This window comes from Centropristis striata, chromosome 14 (genome assembly GCF_030273125.1).
Source record: "Centropristis striata isolate RG_2023a ecotype Rhode Island chromosome 14, C.striata_1.0, whole genome shotgun sequence".
NCBI classification, from domain to species: domain Eukaryota; kingdom Metazoa; phylum Chordata; class Actinopteri; order Perciformes; family Serranidae; genus Centropristis; species Centropristis striata.
Genome location: NC_081530.1, coordinates 36,425,940 through 36,439,487, shown reverse-complemented (window position 1 = coordinate 36,439,487; position 13,548 = coordinate 36,425,940). Strand labels below are relative to the sequence as shown.

General features: G+C 44.4%; 3 protein-coding genes across 4 annotated transcripts in view; 2 read left to right on the top strand and 1 right to left on the bottom strand.

The window, feature by feature from the left end:
- Positions 1 to 2,923: 2,923 nt before the first annotated feature.
- LOC131985493 (nuclear factor 7, ovary-like) lies at positions 2,924 to 4,940 on the top strand. The gene has a single exon (XM_059350628.1). It carries the CDS (start codon positions 3,113 to 3,115, stop codon positions 4,520 to 4,522), a length of 1,410 nt encoding a protein of 469 aa, XP_059206611.1. The 5' UTR covers positions 2,924 to 3,112; the 3' UTR covers positions 4,523 to 4,940.
- Positions 4,747 to 7,071, top strand: LOC131984448 (gastrula zinc finger protein XlCGF8.2DB-like). Its single transcript, XM_059349264.1, has 3 exons — positions 4,747 to 4,761; positions 5,229 to 5,247; positions 6,053 to 7,071. Exons 1-3 carry the CDS (start codon positions 4,747 to 4,749, stop codon positions 7,069 to 7,071), a joined length of 1,053 nt encoding a protein of 350 aa, XP_059205247.1.
- Positions 7,072 to 8,903: 1,832 nt separating this feature from the next.
- LOC131985494 (exopolyphosphatase PRUNE1-like) overlaps positions 8,904 to 13,548 on the bottom strand; it is a 6,164-nt gene continuing 1,519 nt past the window's right edge. The window contains exons 2-8 of one of the 2 annotated variants that reach the window (XM_059350631.1): positions 13,511 to 13,548; positions 12,967 to 13,169; positions 12,738 to 12,880; positions 11,620 to 11,754; positions 11,143 to 11,228; positions 10,221 to 10,382; positions 8,904 to 9,356 (exon numbers count right to left, since the gene is read on the bottom strand). The exon at positions 13,511 to 13,548 is cut by the window's right edge and continues 67 nt beyond it. In XM_059350631.1, the coding sequence (XP_059206614.1) occupies positions 8,955 to 9,356; positions 10,221 to 10,382; positions 11,143 to 11,228; positions 11,620 to 11,754; positions 12,738 to 12,880; positions 12,967 to 13,169; positions 13,511 to 13,548 (1,169 nt within the window). In that variant the 3' untranslated portion in view covers positions 8,904 to 8,954. Of the gene's footprint in view, positions 9,357 to 10,220; positions 10,383 to 11,142; positions 11,241 to 11,619; positions 11,755 to 12,737; positions 12,881 to 12,966; positions 13,170 to 13,510 lie in introns of both variants that reach the window. The other variant, XM_059350630.1, reaches the window with a different exon arrangement.

The following is a 13,548-nucleotide window of genomic DNA, read 5'->3' as shown; positions in this document are numbered from 1 at the left end:
ATAATGTTTATATTATTATTATATGCTGTATATTATAATAATAATATCAACATTCATTATTATTATTAGTATATGCTGTATATAATAATATATAAATAAGAGTAATAATGTATAATGTTTATATTATTATTATTATTGTTGTATAACTGTATATAATAATAATAATAATAATAATAATAATAATAATAATAATTAGACATTACATTATTATTATTATTATTTTATACAGTATATAACAATATTAATAATGATGTATAATGTTTACTTTGGTCTTGACGCATATCTCCACCCAGTGTTGAGGAGGAGGACACGTTCCCGTCAGTTATTCAGTTTTCCTGGTTGCATGTCAACTGGGACAAGGGCAGAAGTCCTATTAGACGCCAAAATCCAATTTTAAGCATAGCTCGAATAAACTGTGCATGTAAACGCAATAACTGACTGTCCTGCCTCTTAAAGGAGCCACGCCTCTCTTACAGTGGACACATTATAACACAGACTTCGTGCTATTTCAGTAATACTGCAAATGTTTGACAGGCAATAGAAACAGCTGTTTTTATATTATTTATAATATATAATAATATGATATTTATCTCTGTGCAATACCTGTTAACAGAGCCTGAGAGTGTATTTTATGTGTTTTGATTGTAGTTTATATACTATTTATTTGTACCTTTATACTATTTATATTATATACTATTTATAGTATTTATACTGTTTATCGTGATAGTTTCCGGGAAAATATATCGTCCTAAAAAAGTTGTTATGAGGCTCAGGTGATCCTGAGGATCTATATCACAAGAGATTGCATCCTGATACATCAGCATCAATCACTGATGCAACAACAACATTCCAAAACCAACAAAGCTCCTCCCCTCATGTGACTCACAGTGCTGATGGCATCTTCTGTAGACCTTCCTGCTCCATATGCATATTGGTGTGGATCAAAGGTGGGTGGGAGGCTGGCTAGGATGTGAGCACTTGGTGTGAGTGGCACTGGGCCGTAGTCATTTAAGCTGCTTATGGTAGTTTTTTTTTACTTTTGGAGCTTTGGGCAGGGACAGGTTGAAGAGTCTAGTGAAGATAGCCGAGAGCTGTGACACACAGACTTTCAGTACCCTCCCTGTGACCCCGTCTGGACCAGCAGCTTTCCTGGGATTTACTCCACTGAGCATCCGCCTCACCTCATGCTCCTGCACAGTGAGCGTATAGCTGGTGGTGCAGACAGGAGAGGGTGTGGTGACCCCGACATTGGTGGTGCTCACCTCAAAATGGGCAAAGAAACAGTTGAGTTGCTCTACCAGTGAAGTGTCGCCCTCTGCAGCGGTGCTCCTGTTGCCTCTGTAGTTGGTGATCTGCTGGATGCCCTGCCACGCCCTTCGTGGGTTGTTGTTGTTGAAGTGGTCCTCAATCCTCCTCTTGTGAGCTGCTTTGGCGTCTCTGAGGCCTTTCTTCAGACTGGCTCTTGCAGTGCTGTAAAGTGCCGTGTCACCGGACCTGAAGGCTGCGTTGCGTTCTTTGAGGAGAGTGCGGACCACTCCTGTGCACCAGGCTTTTGGTCGGGGAACATCCGTACTTGTTTGCTGACTGTCACGTTGTCAGTGCAGGTGTTGATGTAGGAGGGTACCGTGGTGGTGAAAGCCTCCAGGTCCTCGTCCTCGAAGATGTCCCAGTTGGTTCTTTCAAAGCAATCCTGCAGCTGTGATGAGGCTCCCTCAGGCCAAGTCTTTACAGTCTTTGAGGTGGCTTGAGTTTTTCTTCTGAGGGGGGTATATGCTGGGGTGAGTAGTATGGACAGGTGATCTGACTGTCCTAAGTGTGGTAGTGGTGTGGACCTGAAACCTTTATTGATGTTAGAATAGGCTTTGTCTAGTGTTTTAACTCCCCTTGTAGCACATTTAATGTGTTGTGTGAACTTGAGGAGGACCAGTTTAAGATCTGCGTGGTTAAAATCCCCAGTTAAAATGTGGGCAGCATCAGGGTGTTTGCTCGGTTGTTTACTGATAGTGCCATGTAGAATGCCTAAAGCAGTGTTAGCATTAGCATCTGGTGGGATGTAAATGGCGGTGACTATTACTGCAGAGAACTCCCGCGGGGGAGAAAATGGCCTACATTTAATTGTGAGGTATCCTAATCAGGGGAACAGTGTGTGTCAGTGATCTGGGCATAAGTTTCTTTTCCTCCGCTTAATAATATGCTTAAATTCAGCGGGTTGTCTCGTCTGATCTGAGGTCGTAGTCAGAGTGGAGGCAGGCTTATCAGCTAGTTTTGTTGTTGTCATTATATTTGTCCAAACAAATGTACCTTTAGTTCTAGCAGCCATTAAAATGAACAAGAAACTGAAGAAAACAAGGAGGTCTAATCATTTTTTCCATGACTGTAAAGATGGACGTTGTGTCTCCACTTCCACCAACTGTACAACATTGATGCGTTAATATCCAGATACAGGCGACTAATTAAAACAATATCTCGTCCATGACACCGGAGCGGACCGGCAAACAGCTCAGCCACTCCCTGTCCTTTCTGTGTTAGTGGTAGATTTGGTCTGTAGATGATTCTGTGTTTCTTCTGTCAGTGACTCAGACTAAAAGTCAGTTTCCTGTTTTAATGATGTGAGTCACATGAGGGGAGTAGTTTAGTTTCTCTCTTAAGGTTTTCTCCCTGTGAAGTGGTCCTTCATTAGCAGAGTTTGATGCACATATATCAAGATGCAGTCTCTTGTGATATAGACCCGTCTGTTGAGGATCAATATCACAAGAGACTGAATCTGATATCTGCATCAAACTCTGCTCATAAAACAATATTCCAAAGGTCACAAAACCCCTCCCCTCAAGTGACTCACGTCATAAAACAGGTTTTTATTGTGCCTCACTGACAAAGACACACTGAGAGACACCGAGAGACATTAAGATTAATCTACAGACTAAAACTCCACTAACACTGAGAGGACAGCTGCAGGAGGGAACACTGGAAACACTGGAAACCACTTCAACCAGCTGCTGAATCCACAAAGTGAACGAGTGTTTTACAACAACAGAGACTCAAAGAGGAAGTAAGTTCCAGAGAACAGGGAGTGGCTGAGCTGTCTGTCTGTGTGTTTTTACTCAGAGACTAAATGGCGTCCAGACTAGAGGAAGAACTCTGCTGTCCGGTCTGTCAGGACGTCTTTAAAGATGCTGTGATCCTGACGTGTCACCACAGCTTCTGTAGAGACTGTCTGCAGAGCTGGTGGACGGAGAAAGACACCAGAGAGTGTCCAGTTTGTAAGAAAAGACATTCAAAGGAAAGATTACCTCCTAACTTTGCTTTGAAGAGCGTGTGTGAGGCCTTCTTAAAGGAGAGAGATCAGAGAGCTTCAGAGCCTCTCTGCAGTCTGCACTCTGAGAAACTCAAACTCTTCTGTCTGGACCATCAGCAGCCAGTGTGTGTCGTCTGCAGAGACTCAGAAAAACACTCCAACCACAGATTCAGACCCATCGATGAAGCTGCACAACAACTCAAGAAGGAACTTCAGGAAACTCTGGAGCCTTTAAAGAAGAAGTTAAAGAGTTTTAAAGGAGTTAAAGTGAAGTTTGATCAAACAGCAGAACACATTCAGGTCCAGGCCCGACGCACAGAGACGCAGATTAAGGAGCAGTTTAAGAAGCTTCACCAGTTTCTAGAAGAGGAAGAGGAGGCCAGGATGGCTGCACTGAGGGAGGAAGAGGAGCAGAAGAGTCAGATGATGAAGGAGAAGATGGAGGCTCTGAGCAGAGAGATAGCAGCTCTTTCAGACACAGTCAGAGCCACAGAGGACCAGCTGAGAGCTGAACACGTCTCATTCCTGCACAACTACAAGGCTGCAGTGGAAAGAGTCCAGCAGCGCCCCCTGCTGGAGGATCCACAGCTGCCCTCAGGAGCTCTGATAGACCAGGCCAAACACCTGGGCAACCTGGCCTTCAACATCTGGAACAAGATGAAGGACCTGGTCTCCTGCAGTCCTGTTGTTCTGGACCCAAACACTGCTGGTAAAAACCTCATCCTGTCTGAAGATCTGACCAGTCTGAGAAGAGGATGGAGACAGCAGCTTCCTGATAATCCAGAGAGGATTAATGATGATCACTGGTCTGTTCTGGGCTCTGAGGGCTTTAACTCAGGGACTCACAGCTGGGACGTCCAGGTTGGAGACAATACAGTCTGGGAACTGGGTGTTTTATCAGAGTCTGTCCAGGGGAAGAGAAACACACAGTCTGGAAGTTGGGCAATACAGTTCATTTGTGGTAAATACAAAGCACGCTCTCCATCACATCCAGTCTCTGTTCTCCCAGTCCAGAAGAACCCTCAGAGGATCAGAGTGAATCTGGACTGGAACAGAGGAACGCTGTCGTTCTCTGATGCTGACACCAACACACACATACACACCTTCACACACACTTTCACTAAGACGATGTTTCCATATATTAGCACTGTGTGTTTTTCCCCCACACTGAAGATTTTACCAGTAAAGGTCTCTATGACTGTAGAACAACACAGTGAGATAAAATAAAACAAAACATTATTAATTCACCAGCTGAGATAAGATCTGTCGGTTAATTTCCGGTTTTGCCATTCCAGTCTGGTGTACCAACTTGAACCGGTTTGATTCTAAACATTAGATTAATAAGTCCCCGACATCATCAACCTGCTCCAACGGCGTCACAGCCTGAAATCACACTTATATTCTCAGCGCTTCACACATGCAGACTTGAGAGCCAATAGGAAACAACACAAATGGCCAAAAAAAGCGTAAAAGGACTAAAAAAAGACACTAAAAAAGACACAAAATGACTGTTAAAAGACACTAAATGACTAAAAAAGTTGTTAAATTACCAGAAAATGACGTAAAATGACCAAAAGACACAAAGAATTAATTAACACACGCACACACACACACACACACACACATATATATATATATATATATACTCTCAAACTTGTAAATATTGTGCTTAGATTGCTTAGTTTTACTTTGCTTTGTTATTAATAATTGCTTTTTGGAATACACATGCTGTCCATTTAATGTTGTAAATGTATGATTTATGCCAGCCTCTTCTATGGAAAGAACTCCAAATTCCTACGACCATTGCTAAATATAAATATGGTAATTTCGTCATAATTATTAGGTGCATTATTAATCACAATTCCAAATTGATAGTTTTGTAAGTTTATGACAGATTTAGTTAAATGAATGAATTATTTTCTCTGTTTAACAGAGTGGTGCCCCATCTAGAGGTAATTGAGTGTAAATCAAGTCATATCTTTTAATATAATTAATAATAATTTGTGATAATAACGTGCTAACATTTAATTTTTATTCATTATTTTCTTTGCAATACATTGTGCGCATAATGTTTAATAATGTTGAATATTCTTTAATAAAGTTTTTTCTTTGAGAACCTCCTTGGAATCTTCGCAGAGTCATTTTGGTGCAAAATCCGCAAATTAAAAGTCTATTTTAATTTCAGTCTGTGTATCAGTTAACGTTGAATTTTTTTGCTCTAAAATATTTTTTTGTAGAAATCCCCAGAGTCCCGTATCGCTCAGTTGGTTGTCTCAGCTGTGAGCGTCTTCAGGTGCAGAAGAAGAATGAAAATAATTAATTAACTCTATAATTAACCCATTAAAACCGGGGGCTATTATTATTGTTATTCTACCATCAAAGCCGGGAAAGCGGATACGTCGTTTTGTAGTATTTGTAGTTTTTTCCACCTATTTTCGGTCTCAATGAAATTCATCAGAATACATGTGGGAGTGTCCCAATGCATCATGGGACTTTTCCAGAACTTTGAAATAATGGTGAAGACGACTATAGCGGAGGGAGCTCAGATATAACAGCTATAAGCTCTCAAATACTTCTTGAATTTCATTTCTATAAAAATCTATTATTTAGTAGGAAGAGTTGACACTTCTGTTGAATTTACAGAAAAAACTTCAGGTTTTAGGGGCTGATTTTAAAATCACCAATCAGAGGTTTTACAGGCAGTTTTTACAGCCGTTTTAGGCCTCAATGGGTTAAACAGTTTTTTTCTCCTTTCAGAGCAGCAGCAGGAGGATTACCCACAATCCTTTGTGGGCGACGCGTCCGAGCAGCTGCTGTACAACGAGGTGGAGGTGAAGTTGGAGGACGTGGAGGTGAAGCCGGAGGAGGACGAGGTGGAGGTGACGGTGGAGGATGAAGACGAGGATCAGGATCCAGATGTTGGCGCTCGTTGGAGCAGCGGAGCGGCACACGGCGAGCCGAGAGCCGGGGCTGATGGGAAAACCAAGAGGGAGTATCAGTGCGACGAGTGTCTGAAGAGCTTCGACCGGCCGTGTCGCCTGAGCGTCCACCGGAGGACTCACACGGGGGAGAAACCCTTCGAGTGCCCCGACTGCGACAAGCGCTTCAAGAGTAAATCCATCCTGTCGGCGCACCTGAAGACTCACGGCGCCGCGCGGCCGTTCTGCTGCGACGAGTGCGGGAAGTGTTTCCTGCATCGGCGAGCGCTGGAGGAGCACCAGAGGACTCACACCGGAGAGAAACCCTTCGACTGTCCCCACTGCGGCCAGAGCTTCTCCGCCAAGGGCCACCTGAAGCGCCACGAGCTGACGCACAGCGGCGAGCGCCCGCACCTGTGCGTCGAGTGCGGCAAGTGCTACACGAGGAAGGAGCACCTGAGCAGCCACATGCGCGTGCACAGCGGCGAGCGTCCTTTCAGCTGCGTGGACTGCGGACGCAGCTACAGAGAGCGAGGACGCCTGCAGCTGCACCTGAGGACGCACACGGGCGGCGGCAAGCGCCACACCTGCTCGCTGTGCGGCGCGGCGATGGGCTCGGCCAGCCACCTGCACAGACACATGCAGGTGCACAGCGGCGAGTGGACGCACCGCTGCCTGGACTGCGGTCGCGGCTTCAGCCGGAAGGACAAGATGATGGAGCACATGAGGATCCACACCGGGGAGAAACCGTACCAGTGTCCTCGCTGCCCGCTGAGATTCAGGTGGCGGGCGGCGCTCAACGCTCACACGCAGAAACACGCCGAGGACGAGGTGCAGGAAAGCCCCGGAGACACTTGACGTAAACTAAATATTAAATATATAAAAAGGGGCTACACGGTGGTGTAGTGGTTAGGTTCTCGCCTCACAGCTAGAGGGTCGCCGGTTCGCCTCCCGCCTGCGGCTCTTCTGTGTGGAGTTTGCATGTTCTCCCCGTGTCAGCGTGGGTTCCCACCGGGTACTCCGGCTTCCCACAGTCCAAAAACATGCACTTAGGTTCAATTGGGGACTCTAAATTGCCCGTAGGTGTGAATGAGAGTGAGATTGTCTGTCTCTATGTGTCAGCCCTGCGATAGTCTGGCGTCCTGTCCAGGGTGTACCCCGCCTCTCGCCCAATGACATATTACACAAAACACAACAAACTGAGAAAACATCTTCATCAATCTGACAACACAAGAACAAAATTTAGAAAACAAAGACCACAACACAGCAGAAGTGTTTCCAGAGGACACTTAAAAGTGATGCACACGTCTGGGCACACTGGTAAATTATCACGATATTTCAAGATAATTATAATTTAATGTTATAACGTGATATATAGCGTTAGCCTGCTAGCTCGTATCAATTACATTGCAGTTAAACAAATCAAATAAATGAATCAAACACGCTTTGGTTGGTCTCTCTCAACGGCACAGAGTTGGTCTGGGTCATGCTAGCCCGCTAACGTTAGCATGCTATCGATCGGCCGCTAACGTTAGCACGCTATCGATTGGCCGCTAACGTTAGCACGCTATCGATCGGCCACTAACATTAGCACACTATCGATTGGCCGCTAACGTTAGCACGCTATCGATTGGCCGCTAACGTTAGCACGCTATCGATTGGCCGCTAACGTTAGCACGCTATCGATTGGCCGCTAACGTTAGCACGCTATTGATCGGCCGCTAACATTAGCACGCTATCGATCGGCTGCTAACATTAGCACGCTATGATGATGATTTAAAATAAAACAATAATTGTTGTTTCGGCGTCTGAGATTCTCACTAACTTCACTTAATCACGCTAATAAATTCACATACATATATATTTAAGCTTTTGTAAATGTGGCGATGTGTTTATTTAATGATTAAAATATATTATTTTATTTTATAAGCTCTATATTTTAAATTTTCTTTCTCCCAAAAATGTAAACTTTGTAATTAGTTCCATATATCGGACATGCTTTCAGAAAAAAAAGAAAAATGTGTTATTTTATTTTATCAGCTGTTTTTTTCTTACTGAAACGTTTGTAGCTGATGATGCGTTCAAGGACCATCAGAAAGTACATACTCTGATTTTACTGTTTCTTTCTACGATGAAGCTGGATAATATTTCTGTTTATTTATTTATTCATCAGCTTGTTTCCGTGACGACGGTTCTGTGAACTAAAGAAGTTTAACACCAACATTCTTTATTAAAAGTCATTTTACGTCAAATCGATGTAATAAATTATTAATAAAGTCTCAGAATCCTGAAATAAAACTGAACACGAACACAATTTTGTTTTTTTATTAATCAGCTGTTTTTATTATTTAAGTTCTAATGAAATGGAGACAAAAAATATTTCAAAACAGACATTTTTTATTTATTATTGTCATTATTTAAAATGTGGGAGGAAACTCCTCCTCCTCTCCTCCTCCTTCTACTCTATAGCTCCCTCCTTCTCCTCCTCTGCTCCTCCTCCTCTCCTCCCCCTCTCCTCCTCCTGCTCCTCCTCATGCTCCTCCTCCTCCTCTACAGCCTCCTCCTCCCCCTCTGCTCCTCCTGCTTCTCCTCCTGCTCCTCCTCCTCTACAGTCTCCTCCTCTCCCGCTTCTCCTCCTGCTCCTCCTCCTCCTCTACAGCCCCCTCCTCCCCCTCTGCTCCTCCTGCTTCTCCTCCTCTACAGTCTCCTCCCCTGCTCCTCCTCCTGCTCCTCCTCCTCCTCTACAGCCCCCTCCTCCCCCTCTGCTCCTCCTCCTCTCCTCCTCCCATCCTGCTGAACTTCTCCAGCAGCGCCTCCTGGTTGAATCCTCCTTCCAGAGGAGATCCGTCCACCAGACTGTTCATCGGTGGTGGTGGCGGCGCCCGGCGCCACGACTCCTCCTCCTCCTCCTCCAGGCTCCCGTAGCCGTCGGCGCCCAGCTGCAGCCGGCGGCGGTGGTGGAGGACGGAGGAGGAGGAGGAGGTGATGGTGTCGTCAGAGAGGAGGCGTGAGAGGAGGAGGAGCAGCCGGCGGCGGGAGGCTCCAGCGTTGGTCAGGTCAAAGGCCAGGATGTCCTTATATGGGCAGCTGATAGAGGAGAAGCAGAGGGCGGGGCTCCGGCTGGTCAGGAGGGCGTGGCTTATCTGGAGACGTGATGTCATCATTCAGTTTCCATGACAACAACTCAGACTCAAAACGAGTTGTTTTTCATTAATGAATTAGTGAAACATTTAACTGAAAGCAAACTGATTCATATCTGTCACTCACATGGGTAAAAAAATGAAAAAAACTAATTAAAAAATGTGTTATATTAACAAAGAAAAGTCAGATATTTTCTGAGATTAAAATCATGAATTTAGCTTGTCAGAAAAAATCATTAAAGTCGTAAATTTACGAGAAAAAGTCAGAAAATTTACAAAATAAATAACGTGAGATTGAGCCTTTGCAGAAGATCAGATATTCAGTCATAAATTTCATTAAAAAATTCTGATATTTTCTAAGATTAAAGTTGTAAATTCACAAGTAAAGAAACTCTTTGAGATTAAAGGTCATAAATTTACGATAAAAGTGAGATTAAAATCGTGAATTTAGCTTGTAATAAAAAAAATCTGATTAAAGTCGTAAAATTACGGGAAAAAGTCAGAAAATGTGAATTCATTTTACAAGGTCAGCTTTTCTCTCAGATTTCAGTCATACATTTCATACATTTATTTTAGATATTTTCTGAGATTAAAGTTGTAAATTCACGTAAAAGTAAAGTATAAAAACGCGTACTCTTTGACATAAAGGTCGTACATTTACGATAAAAATGAGATTAAATTGTGAATTAAGCTTGTCAGAAACAATCTGATTAAAGTCGTAAATTAACGAGAAAAAATCAGAAAATGTCTGAGATTAAAGTTGTGTATTTAGGTGAAAAAGTCAGATTTTAGACTAAAACTAGAACTAAACAGTTTTTTAATAATATCTTTCTAATAATATGTGAGATTAAAGGGTTAGTGTCCGACCTGGAGTCGGTGCTGGGGGCGGGAGCTGTAGACCGCCAGCTGCCTCACGGGCTCCTCTGATTGGTCGCTGAAGGAGGTTGTCATGGCGACCACGGCGTCCAGCCTGTGTGATTGACAGGCGGCGCTGAGCTCCTGCTGCAGACTCGTCCGGAGGAGAAACTCCTGCAGGAGGAGACGCGTCAGCACAGGGAACTACAACTCCCAGCATGCACCACTGTCACCACTGCTCTACAGAGAGAGTCTGTAAAACATCTTTTATTATTATTATTATTATTATTATTATTATATAACTAAAGTTAAAATCAGGAGAAAATATTGCAGAATTATTATTATTATTATTATTATTATTATTTTTCGCTGATTAATATTTATTGATTTGTTTATTTTAGGAGAATTGGTCCAATCACGTCACACCACACTGACTGAGCTCATCAATATTAATAATTAATGTCAATTTTTGATTTATTTACCTTTGCATTAAATGCCATATTTATTTTCTTCCATTTTGACCTTTTATTAAATGTAGTTGTGTTTTGCACTTTTAACATTTTTTATTTTATTACATTTTAAATTAATCTAGCCTTTAAAATACATAATAAATACATTTACATTTTACATTTGTAAATTATTTAAAAAAAATGTACAAACAAACAGGAAAATTTAATAGGAAAGTAAATAATTAGGGAAATCAATACAAAGGTAGAAGGAAATAAAGACAATATATTATTATATTAATTATAATATTAATTAATTCTTATTATTAATTCCTGTTTTATTTTTTCTATAATTTTTTGCTGATTTTATGTAATATTTATTGATTTTAGCACAATTGGTCCAATCACGTCACTCTCACTGAGCTCATAAATATTTTAAAAATTAATTAATATTAATATATATATAAATATATATTTATTTATTTTACGTTGAGGCTCATGTAAACGTTGCTGACAGCGATTCTCGTCTCGCCTCCGACAGCCACCGACACCAAGTCCTGCAGCAGGATCTGCTCTGTGGAGAGACCTCACACACACACACACACACACACACACACACACACACACACACACACACAGACACACACACACACACACACACACCTCTAAATATTGTGCATAGATTTTGTTTTACTTTGCCTTGTTATTAATAATTGCTTTTTGGAATACACATGCTGTCCATTTAATGTTGTACATGTATGATTGATGCGAACCTCTTCTATGGGAAGAACTCTGAATTCCTTCAACCATTACTAAATATTATTATCGCAATTTGGTCATAATTATGTAAATTATTAATCAGAATTCCAATTTGATATCTGTCCATTTAATGTTGTACATGTATAAGTGATGCCAGCCTCTTCTATGCAAAGAACTCCAAATTCCTTCCTGAGTCATGTGATCACCTGACAGGTCAAACTTGGCAGCGTGCAGCGCGGCGTGCAGAGCGCCCTCCGGTGGCAGGTCAGGAAACTGAGTCTGCAGCAGCCGGATCACCTGTCTGTCCCTGACCGTCCTACCCACACTGTCCACCATCACACCTGCAGGAGGACACAGGAGACATTCACACCTGCAGGAGGACACAGGAGACATTCACACCTGCAGGAGGACACACGGGAGACATTCACACCTGCAGGAGGACACACAGGAGACATTCACACCTGCAGGAGGACACAGGAGACATGCATACCTGCAGGAGGACACAGGAGACATTCACACCTGCAGGAGGACAGAGGAGACATTCACACCTGCAGGAGGACACAGGAGACATTCACACCTGCAGGAGGACACAGGAGACATTCACACCTGCAGGAGGACACAGGAGACATTCACACCTGCAGGAGGACAGAGGAGACATTCACACCTGCAGGAGGACACAGGAGACATTCACACCTGCAGGAGGACACAGGAGACATTCACACCTGCAGTAGGACACACAGGAGACATTCACACCTGCAGGAGGACACAGGAGACCTTCACACCTGCAGGAGGACACACAGGAGACATTCACACCTGCAGGAGGACACACAGGAGACATTCACACCTGCAGGAGGACACACAGGAGACATTCACACCTGCAGGAGGACACACAGGAGACATTCACACCTGCAGGAGGACACACAGGAGACATTCACACCTGCAGGAGGACACAGGAGACATTCACACCTGCAGGAGGACACACAGGAGACATTCACACCTGCAGGAGGACACACAGGAGACATTCACACCTGTAGGAGGACACAGGAGACCTTCACACCTGCAGGAGGACACACAGGAGACATTCACACCTGCAGGAGGACACACAGGAGACATTCACACCTGCAGGAGGACACACAGGAGACATTCACACCTGCAGGAGGACACACAGGAGACATTCACACCTGCAGGAGGACACAGGAGACATTCACACCTGCAGGAGGACACAGGAGACATTCACACCTGCAGGAGGACACAGGAGACATTCACACCTGCAGGAGGACACACAGGAGACATTCACACCTGCAGGAGGACACATGTGTCTCACCGTACAGCAGCAGGGCGAGCTGTCTGTCCAGGATCTCCGGCGCTCTGGACAGAATCCGCTCCGTTACCAGGGTAACGCAGGATGCCACCGTCTCCACGTGGTCGATGACGTCCACCGCCGCCGCCTGCAGGACGGCGTCCCCGCTGAGGGACAGGAGACAACGCTTCACATCAACAGGACGGACATGTCAGCGTCCTGATCGTGTCGTTATCGCGGCGGCGTGTCGTACCTCTGGGCGTCCACCAGCGTCAGCGCCAGCCTCCCGTCGCCGTGGAGACGGTGCAGGTCCACCTCGTCCCTGAACACCAGCGTCTCCGTGGCGACGCCGGACTCCGTCAGCAGCAGGACGGCGTCGCGGCGCAGCGGGAACAGCGAGCGAGGAACGTTCAGAACCGGAAGAACCAGAGAAGCACCGCGAAGACCAGACGAAGACTAAAGACACAGAGTTCATCAACCACCTGCCCAATCTGTTCTACTTCCTGTCAGCACCTGCCCAATCTGTTCTACTTCCTGTCACCACCTGCCCAATCTGTTCTACTTCCTGTCAGCACCTGCCCAATCTGTTCTACTTCCTGTCAGCACCTGCCCAATCTGTTCTACTTCCTGTCAGCACCTGCCCAATCTGTTCTACATCCTGTCACCACCACCAGGAAGTAGAACAGATCGGGCAGGTGGTGACAGGAAGTAGAACAGATTGGGCAGGTGCTGACAGGAAGTAGAACAGATCGGGCAGGTGCTGACAGGAAGTAGAAAACAGATCAGGCAGCTCTTACCCTGGACAGGAAGTAGGCCATCGCCAGAGACGACACGA

Excerpts from the sequence above, each read along its gene's own strand:
- LOC131985493 (XM_059350628.1), top strand. The coding sequence starts at position 3,113 with ATGGCGTCCAGACTAGAGGAAGAACTCTGCTGTCCGGTCTGTCAGGAC.